Source organism: Quercus lobata, chromosome 8 (genome assembly GCF_001633185.2).
Source record: "Quercus lobata isolate SW786 chromosome 8, ValleyOak3.0 Primary Assembly, whole genome shotgun sequence".
Classification (NCBI taxonomy): Eukaryota; Viridiplantae; Streptophyta; class Magnoliopsida; order Fagales; family Fagaceae; genus Quercus; species Quercus lobata.
This window is the reverse complement of record NC_044911.1, coordinates 53,162,758-53,173,673: the sequence shown is the minus strand read 5'-3', so window position 1 is coordinate 53,173,673 and position 10,916 is coordinate 53,162,758. Positions and strand designations below refer to the sequence as shown.

The 10,916-nt window shown below is 33.7% G+C and overlaps 1 protein-coding gene across 1 annotated transcript; it reads right to left on the bottom strand.

Moving 5' to 3' along the window:
• Positions 1–301: 301 nt before the first annotated feature.
• On the bottom strand, positions 302–6,421 carry LOC115957569 (malate dehydrogenase [NADP], chloroplastic). The gene is made up of 14 exons (XM_031075851.1): positions 5,960–6,421; positions 5,751–5,844; positions 4,579–4,665; positions 3,830–3,914; positions 2,741–2,922; positions 2,576–2,646; positions 2,397–2,487; positions 2,229–2,303; positions 2,042–2,143; positions 1,823–1,945; positions 1,255–1,323; positions 1,108–1,176; positions 842–895; positions 302–744 (listed from the first exon to the last, which is right to left on the bottom strand). Exons 1-14 carry the CDS (start codon positions 6,118–6,120, stop codon positions 691–693), a joined length of 1,317 nt encoding a protein of 438 aa, XP_030931711.1. The 5' UTR covers positions 6,121–6,421; the 3' UTR covers positions 302–690.
• Between the last annotated feature and the right edge of the window lie 4,495 nt (positions 6,422–10,916).

Genomic DNA, 10,916 nt, shown 5'->3' with positions numbered 1-10,916 from the left:
TTTCCGGTATACACACGGCCGTGAGAAACTGGCCTAGAAGAAAAAGGTCTCAAGAGACGCCCCTGCCATACCATTGACTCATTGAACCACATATTTTATGCATTGGGGTGAACCGTATCCATATTGTGACTTGAACTGAACTATGCTTTTAATTTGATATGGTATTGAACAGTTTTTCTATCGGGAATGTCATGTTTTAATCAGATTATAGTAGTTATTAACCTTGAGAAACTCTCTTTCTGCTTATCATAAAGGACCATCATGTTACAGTATCGGCAACGGAGCTTGAAGAAGAATGATATACAGCACCCAAACAATACAAGATTAGCTTATTAAAACACTTAACAAAATTACATCACAAGTACATATAGATGGTTTAGCTGAGAACCGCTCACCTGAGCAAAGCAAGGAATATGCATTTAACGTGAAAGCCCCATGCTTACCACAAAAGACATGATTTCAAAATTCAACAAATGGCTCAACAGTGACTTAATATATTTTCTTTTTTTATTTTGGGTAAGTAACATCGACTCTTTGCTACTAAAGGAGAAATTGTTTTTGAAAACATTCTACATTAAATAACAGTATAATTTTAATTTTCCATATATCTGTTAACCCTCCTCACAGCTCATTGTGGTAGCTAGCTGTCGCATGATTTCTTCAGATAAAAGAGCAGTCTGATGATGAGCGTTACATCTCTCCAGGAAGCATTGTATCCTCAGGTAGATCACAGAAAGCGATGCCCTGAAAAAATAAATTAAAAAACAAAACATTTGAAGATGACTCATATACTGATGCATCAATCAATAGTTAGAAAATATTACAATATCAGAATATCTACCTCCCCTATAAGGTGTGCCACACATCTCTTCTCAGCTAGCAGTTCAGCTTCAGTCTGCATAATAATGGTGTTAGAAAAAAAGAAAAAAAGGTAGACTTGGAACACGCCTACATAACACACACTTCTTCAATCCAATTCACATTATCAAAGGTATCACAATTATGATATCATTAAAGTTTCCATCAACTTCCTTTTAAAAGAATGGGGATTTTCTTCTTTTCATGATAAATTCTGACATTCCCTTAGTAGATGAGAAGATAGCTCACCCTGGTGATTCGCTCAAGAAGGTAGTCATCAAATATTACATCCTTGACAAGCTCATAATCACCATCTCCCTGGAGAATGAATGGGATTACGTTTTTACGGAAAAGTCAATTAAATATTATCATTAGAAAACTCTGAGCTAAACTTACTTTTGATCTGCATGGCATACTGAAAACAATATCCTCTGCAATTCCATAAGGATTTCCAGTGGTGTAAACCTACAATGGCATTGCAATAATGAGACTGGAGAATTAAAGCCAGTATTTTAACTTGTTTGCAACTCAAGTGACTCAAATAATATCAAAAAACCATGTTTATAATCCTTTTTACTAGGTTGTACCATGTTCATAATTGTATGGTTGTACAGACAAGTTATGCTACCTGATAGGAATCTTCTGGCAAGTGGCATTCGATTAGCTGATTTGCTTCAAAAACCAGTGTGTCTTTGATAGTAAAGATATTATTGTTTTGGACAAATAGTAAAGGATAGGAAGAAAATTTAGAACATAGAGAACTCCTGAGACTAACTGAATGATTTCCGGTAGTCACTTCTGTTATTTTCATCATACGGGTTGTGCCAAATTATTTACTCCCACCATTAGTTTGGATGAAGTTAGTGGATCTCTGACATTATGGTTACTTGGGATTTCTAATTTGTTCTCAAGAAACTGACAGCATATATCTGTATGCATGCATTTTAAACAAACAAAGACTTACTCCTGATGAAAACCAATCACCCTCAGGGGTTGGAGTAATTAAGGACCGTATTGCATCAACAATTGACACAGAAGTTGATGCAGCTGAAGATCTTCCCCATTTTTTAATCAACACACCACCTCTCTGCAAATCAAAACTTGCCTTTAGCATCTGAACGTGAAACCCACACATTTGATTTTACCGGACTATATATATATATTAGCACTCTGAAAATCTTACCTTCTGGACCTTTTCCGTGAACTCCTCCTCTAACCACTTTTGATCCCTTATAACCTCTTTCACAGGAAATCCATTGATTCTAGCATTTAAAAAGTCTGGAACCTGGTAAAGTTACATATAAAGTTTCTTTAGAAGAGGAGTGGAGAAATTTTTCATGCATGATCTTATAACAGAACCTCTTAATAACCTGAGTGGTAGAGTGGTTTCCCCAGATGGTCATATTTGACACTTTATCATAGAAGACACCTGCTTTGAGGGCCAACTGCATAAATCATAGCCATTATTTAGAATAATAATTCCTTTAGGTCATGACAACTGCTAATCAACACCGGTAATGGTCATTAGCTGACTTTACCTGACATTTTGCCCTATTCTCATCTAACCGAGTCAAAGCATGAAAATTTTTTGCAGGTATATTTGGAGCATTTTTCATACAAATTAATGCACTGCATAAAAAAGAAACACAAGGCAGTTACAGGCACAGTATGGAACACTTCAATTGTTCATCAACCACTAAAATAGAACCCCTCTTACTTGGTATTGCAGGGGTTGCCCACAACTATCACTTTGACATTACGGGATGCAACAGCATTGAGAGCCTTTCCCTATAATAATAAAATAATAAAGGAAATATAAGAATCAATTCAGTATAGCCAATTGTTGCTAAAAAAAATCATAAATCACACCAAATAGTGGTACCTGCTCAGCAAAAATCTGCCCATTTATGTCCAGTAAACCAGCTCGTTCCATTCCAGGCCCTCGAGGCTTTGCTCCTATTAGTAGGGCCCACTCTACATCTTGAAACACTTCATATGGATCAATACTTATACTTACTTCCCTCAACAAAGGAAACAAGGAATCCTCCAATTCCATAGCGACACCTGCATGAATTTATTCATCATTATGGAGATACATCAATCATCATTTTAAAGAACTTATTCTTAGATGATAGTAAATTTGAAGACATATGGTCATACAAATAAACATAAAACAACTAGAAAGGTTAAAAGTTTATTTTTTATTTTTTACTTTGATATTCTTAACATTGGAGAATTTATGGTAAATGAATTGTATTTGGACAAGATAATAAAGCTTGAATTTTTGGAAGTCAAAATCCTCAACAGGGAAAAGCGAACTTTTTTTTTTTTTTGAAAACTAATTTGCAAATGACTTCCATGATAGGTTCTTCTTCTTCTTTCTGCTTGATTTTCTAGCTGTAATACTAGCCAAATTGGAAGGACAAACATTCATTGCTGCAGATGTATCACAAACTTCCTTTCTGCAAACTGGATGGAGTACCCCTGCTAAGGCAGCTAACAGCCTTCAATGCCGACTAGGTACAACTCAGCTGCAATGTTCTTTTTTTTTTTCTTTTTTTTTTTTTAGAGTCTTATGGGCCTTAAATTCAGAACATCATTGATTTGCAATATTGATTGTCCTTCATTTTGTTTCAAGAATGAACTAGATATTTCGTTTTTCCCTTATGAAAGCATACGTTATTAGAATTCACTTGAAACAGATAATTTCAATGTTAATAAAAGGCAGAGCAGTCAGCAGTCATAGTGCTGCAATCTAAATGGAAGGAATTTTCTTGTCTGGTACCTCAATCAATCATCATTGGTTTCACAACAAACCATGCTCTAAGAATAAAGGTAATTGTCTGAAATATGTGTAAAGTTTTTTTCCCCTCAGTTATAACTTCTTTGTTTGCTTAGGTGGAACAAAACACTGCTTATTGAGTGGTGCAACTAATAGTCTTTTCAGAGTACGTTGACTTGAGAAACAAACCTTCAAGAGCTTGGAACGACCTTTCAGATCCCAAAAGTTTCAATGCAACAGGTTGATCTGGACCGAAAACCTCACCAGATGCAAGCTGGCAGAACAAACAAAATCAGATTACACGTCTGAAACAAACAACCTTTGTTATGACTAGCTCATAATGTTATTCCTTTCTGTTATGACTCTTCTTCCCCCCCACCCTGAGCTAAGTATTCTTTCTTGTGACTCAATGCAATGGAAAATGGAGTGATTTGATTTATATGATTTTTTCCAAGGGCACCAATAATCTGAAGATGGTTCAATAATATTAATATATTGGACAGTCAGTCAAAAGCAACTGAACTCAATTCACTGCCTACTAATGAGTGAGGCAATACCTTGATGTAATACATATGCATATAATAACCTTTTTTTTTCCTTCTTCAATTTTATGCTCCATGCCTGCAACACTGGATTGCTAAAATTTTACAGCTAAATAAGTCAACAGGCTGGGGCAAATTTTACCATAGACTGGTATCTGTCAGTTTCAAAAGACAATAGGGTTCCTACTTTAATGGGAACATGCTAATGTCGATATGATTATTGGGTCAAACTGTAAGCTAGACTTCTATGTATCCTGTGAACAATAAGGGTGACATACAGGTCAATATCAACTCAAATGCAATAGATAGTCCAGGAAAATTTAAATTTAAAAAAAAAAAAAAAAAAAATCACCCAAAAACAGCATACTCCGACCTTTGGATCTAAGAAATCCTTACTTTGAAGAGTAGATGATTTGAAATCATCCCAGCAGCACCTGAGACAGCAATATTAATTAATTTCTTCCAGGATTTTGTCTCTTCTTCCTGGGGCCACATATTAAAAAGATTTGTTAGCTGTGGTCAATGTGGATTAAACAACGGAAGAAAAGATCTCCTGATAAGCTATTACTGCACCAAAACAGCTAAAAAGATGTCAAGGATATGAATTTGCATCTTCTAACACCCCCATCCACCCACACAAACAAACAAGACATTACTAGATGCGAAAATGGTGTACCCCATGTCCATACTTAATCTGTATCTCATTATTTCTCATTGTCAGAGCAAGTGCAACCATCAGAGGGATTCAGTACTCAATATAAAATTTAATAATTTGTATATATAAAATCAAGATAATGCTCTCTGCACTCGCCTTGAGTAACAATTCATATGCATTGTGTTAAAAAATCCAAGCCAGTAACATTCGTTTCTTCTTTCACCATTCCACAGTAATTATATTAGCATTATTGATTACCAAGATTTAAATGTTACATAAATAACAATATCAACTTGATTTATTTTTTATGAGTTAAATAGTAAACTTGATCTTGCAAGCATGTTTCACACCTCTCACTTAAAATAAAAAGATATTTATAGTTCTGGAATAAAAATCAATTACTGCATGTGCACTAATAGTTATAGACCATGGAGAATTGGGCGTATTGAGTTGCTAAAATGTAAATAACCATAAAACATCGATAAAACCCAACTAATTTCAGCAACCACCAAAGTAGGAAACAATCTAGTCATGAGGAATGCATTTGCAGAATAAAAATTGCCCCATTGGACTCTTTTTATGTTTCTTGTTAGTTATTACTATGAGCAAAAGGCAAGTGCTTGTGTACCATTTACTACAAATGAGGTGGAAAATAATGACAAGGCGAAATTGAAAAATAAAAAAGAGAATCAAACGAATCTTTCTCAACCATTCAGCCCTCATATAAAAACTAATGACTACACATATTGACAAACAATCAATGCACTTATATTAGACACTGGAGCTCAACATGGGAAAAAAAAAATAATAAAAAAAATAAATAAATAAACACAAATAACTACAAAATTTAGATAGAATTTCACCATGACTCATTGAATGAACATAAAGAGACACAAAATTTGCAAGAACTTACAGCCTTGAGATCATAAGTGAGACAGAACACACCATAGCACTCGGTCTTGTTCTTGGGTTCCTCATTTTTCACTGCTACTGGAGCTTCAACTTGACTGAGAATTACAAAAAGAACAAACAATTTTTTTATTTTTTATTTTTAAGACCCATAAGACTATAAAGAAACTACAATATCAGAGAAAGAACAGATAGGGTTGAAAAGAAGCTTACTTTGGTGCAACAGAGCAAGAGATAGTGAGGGAGTTTCGAGCTCGAGGGAGTGGTCTAAAAGCACAGTGACGAAAATTGGCGAGACGGGTGGATAAGAAAGAGAGCTGGGATGAGTGAAAATGGGTTTTTGTGTAAGAAGGTGATAGCTCTGCGACTGCCATGGCAGCAGAGTCAGAGTTTTCAAAGAAAGTGAGAGAATGAAAGTTTCAGAGAGGAAACTAAACAAAAAAGAAAGAAAGAGAGAGACTCAAAGGGTCAGATAAACAAGCTCTGTTTAAGAAAAGAAAGGGTTTTAGTTATAGTGATAGACTCTCTGGTTGAAAGTATTGAATGGAATGGAGGGAGAGAAGAAGAGAAAAAGAGAGGTAGAGAAATAAGAAGAGATTACTCACCTTTAGAAATATTAGTATAAGGCCCTGCAATTGACACTTGTCAACAAAATGTGAGTCAGGAAATCTCTTTGCACTCGGCTACTTACAGTGGGCTTGAATTGCAGTTAGAGACTTAACAGTACAAGGCACTTAGTTTAGGTGGCTTCTGAATTTTGGCATGTGTGATAGAGGAAATATGTGTCCTCTTTTAGTTGATCAAAATGTCATTTACAAATTTAAAAAAAAAAAAAAAAATCATTTTTCCATTTTTATTTTGGTCAAATTTTCATTATACTTTTTTTTTAATCTCTATTTTATTTAAATATTTGTTTTTATTCTTTATTCTTTATTCCTTTACTCATATTCTTCTTATAACTCTTATCTCTTTAAGGAAAAAAAAAATGATAAAATAAATATTTGGAAAACTACAATTACTTTTCAAATGTGTTGAGCTTTGAGAGTTAAAGTAGCAATTTATCCAAAATGACTAACCTCATTGGTTGGAGATGCCACAGTAAAGAAAATGCTAGTCAAAATGGTTAGAAAAGGAAAAGGATTCAGCTAAAAGAAAAAAGAAAAAGAAAAAAAAAAGAGGTTTGAAAAGGAGACGCCTAATCTATTAGAGATGCTTTGAAGATCAATTTTGCAATATGGAGCTGATGATCTTATGTGTGTTTTATTTTGGTCAACTATTCAAAGGTTGGAAAAAATTACCAATAGGGTTCACATAATCTTATTAAAATCAAATTACAATTTATTAGTTTGTAAGATTTATATATGGTGAATCGTTAAATTAATTGTAAATTTTGGACACTTCTCTTCATCTACCAAATCAAGTTTTATTTATTTATTTTAAGCATGCATTATTTTAAATGGTTGGAAGAATTCATTAATTTGTGGGCTTTAATCATTTCTAACCTTCTTAAGATGGGAGTCAGTAATAGGACAATATACATGACACGTTAACAATATGGGAGACCAAGATTGTTCATAAGTAAATAAAAATTCTTAAGTACTCCGAAAACATAATAGAATGTATTCTATTTACTCATATTCATAATAGACCTCACAATAAATTTAATAAATAGACTCTACTATAAATATGAGAGAAATAAAAATTACTCACATGGTATAAAATACCTAAAAAGAAATACTCAAACTTCTTGTCTCTCTACCCCACAATGTCCTTGACTTTCTCCAATAATTGGTCGCTGCAATCCCTATGCGCTGTAGTCTGCCATATAAATACTTAACAACCAAAGGTTCAAGAAACACACTGATAGTCTCCTTTGCTTTCTTCAACTCAGTAAGAAGTTTTGGTACTCAGCTGTACTTCAAGTTGCCTATCAGTGGCTGTTGAGAATTTCCATTGGGGTTCAATCCTCCAAGTATAATACTACATTGGACCCTCATGTGTCATGTGCGTTGTTTTATTTATTTCATATTCCATTGTATTATTATCAATTGGTTGAAGCAACTGACAATATCAATCATTTTCTTGAGCTCTATCAAAAAAAAAAAAAAAAAAAAAAATCATTTTCTTGAGTTTGCTACCAAACTTTTTAGTATAGTGCTACTGTTCTATTCTCTAAGGTAAAGATCTTGAATTTGAGTCACGGGGTTGATATTGGGTAGTCAGGACTCAAGATTATACAATAATTTTCCCATTATATGTGTATGAATGATTTATGAAAATATGAAAGTTCTTCAAGTATGTTCTCGATCTTGAAATACTAATGACCATTGAAAACTATAAAGTCGGTTGTAAATTTTTTAGGCTTCCTCCATTTAGGCTCCAAATAGATAGTAGTGCTCGAGAGATATTTGTCCATATACTAATAAGAGATGTATGGATTCTTGAAAAGAGAGGAGTGGAGAGCCATTGTGGTCACTTTGGATTGCTTGAATCCACTTTTGAGTAAAAAGTTAGATTTAGAAAAAAGGATTAGAAATAAAGGGGGAGAAAAAGAAAGGAAAACAAAGAGGGGAAAGAGGAGAAAAAAAAATTGCAAGAAATATGAAGAAGATGAAAAAATATGTATATATTATTTTAAAACTCTCCATTAATTAATTTATTCAAATTCAATTATGAAATTAAGTTACTTTTTTTTCCCAGAAACTCTACAATTAAAAATCTATAATTTAAAGTTCTTTATTTATTTATTTATTTTTTTTTTATTTTTTTATCAATAATGCTAAACGGCAGGTTACAAACAATATAATATATAGGGACTCAAAAGTATGGATCAAAAATTATTGGAATTGTTTTGTTCAACTAGCTGATTAATATAATTTGTCCAAGAGTGTGTAATATAGCTATCCTACTTTCAGCTTAAATTATTGATTTGCAGGCAGGCAGAAGCAAACACAAATCATGGTTCTGATCATTTAACCTTCCATTCATCAAATAAAATTTTGCCCCTTTGATTTATTGGTTGTAATAGCATTCCAATTTCTTGTTCAAGACTTAAATAAATAAATAAAAACCCTACAGTTATAGATATGATTCATTTCATATGAACCTTCCATTCAAATCCAATAAAAAAAGCACAACATTTTGCAAAGGTGTTCCCAATAGCCAAAATCCAAAACTTAGACATCCTGTTGATGCGATGGTGTTGAAACTTGGAAGATTTAGCGTACAATATCGACAATTGAGTGGTCAAGAATGTTTGGTTGTGCCGTTGTGGTGGTGATTGATTCTGCTCTCTTGATATAAAATACAAGTACGTAGCTTTAAAGCTAACCATGCATAATAAATTGCCTTGGCATTTTATATTTATGGGGTCCAGAATCTCTTGATTTCTGAAATTTTTGTATTTAAATAAATTGATCTATTTATGAACATTTCAAGTTTATATTGTTTATTTAACAAATAGCTAAATTTAAGTCTAAGTTTAGAGACAATTATTAAACAAGTTAAGTTCAAACATAATAATTTGTTCATAAACAAGCTTTTAAACATGAGACTCGATTTAAATATATAAAAAAATTTATATTTTATATGTATATATTTATTGTGGGGCCCAAATGATTTATGGGCCAGGCCCATCTACCCGGGGAGAATCCAGAGGCCCAAGCCGAGGAGGGTTACGGCCCAAGCTCGACAAGATAGCCTTTGGATACCACCGAGGGCAGTTCAGTCCTCGGCAGACCCAAAGTTCCCCCAAAAAGAAATAAGGGTAAAGACGGTATAGGACTGAAACTTGGAAGAAAGATCTAAAATATCCAGGGAAAGCTGCTGTTACTGCCATTTAATGCTCTGAACCTGACAGAGCCGCATTCTTTGGCTTTTACAACCATCCCTAACGACTTTAAGTATGGACTGATGGGACAAGTATCAATCTTGGAAAGTTTAACCCTACGCGTGGACGAAGGACAGTGGACGCGAGCTAGTATAAAAGGAAAAGTAAGTAATCTATAGAGGGGGTTGGGAAGAATGGCCAAAAACCAGAGCCTCCCAGCCCACCTCCAGGAGAAAGACTCCAGGGGTGATGGAAAACTTAAACTTGTACGAACACCATGAAAAACCCATCGCCTGTCGATCAAGGCCTAGCCTTCTAAACCCACGCTCTACAAATGATATTGTTAGGACCTTTTCACGTGCGAACCCGACACTGTTACGGTCCGCCACGAATCGTGTCCTTACATTTATAATAATTTTTTTTTTATAAATTTGAAATTTGATTGTGAAAGATTGTAATTAATTCAATAAGATATCAAATTATTATTTATAAGTCATTGATAATATAAATAGTCTATTTTGTAATGAAAATTATACATAATTTTAATAATATAAGATCTGTGAAGCTAATTTTTATGGTTCAGAAAAGAAATCATTCTATCTCATTAATTCAAACAATATTATAATTTAAGATATGTGAAGGATTTAAAAAAAAAAAAAAATTGTTGTGATATATATGGGAAAAGAACATTAGTAAACTTGTCTCGGCTAAGAGATAGGTTGGGTTAAAGTTGAACTGTTGAATGTGAAGGGCTAGAAGCTGCAATTATGTGGAAAGTAAAAGAGCATGAATGCAAGCTTGGGTAATCGAGGAGAGAGTGGTAGCCCGTTGTGGAAAGAAAGCCCAAGGCAGCCCAATTTGCAATCTAATGGGCCCATCATACTGGGTTCTGAAGTATAATTCTAGAAGGTGATGGGTCAAATGTTTTAAGTCCATTATTGAAGAACCTCATTGATATTTGATACTCCTCTATGGACCATTAACCTGGTCACTGAAGAGTGAAGACATTAGGGTGGCTGTTAAAACAGTTTCTGAAAATTGGTGTTGTAATAAATGATTCAAAGAAATTACTGTAGCAGCCCATAACTTGATCCAATGGGCTTTCTCTTGTAACAGGATAGACTCATACCCATCTTGAGATTCCTGGACAATTTGGAAGTGCCATGCGTAAGTTTCATGGAGTGGGCACATAATTATTTTTGTATTTTTTTTAAGTCGAGAGATTTCTTCTCCTAAAACCTTATGACCAAATAATTATATGTTTTCACATTTCTTTTTCATTTTTTAGAAGAACTTTCACATTTCAGTTGGTATTGTGTTTTTATTCAATAATAACTATGA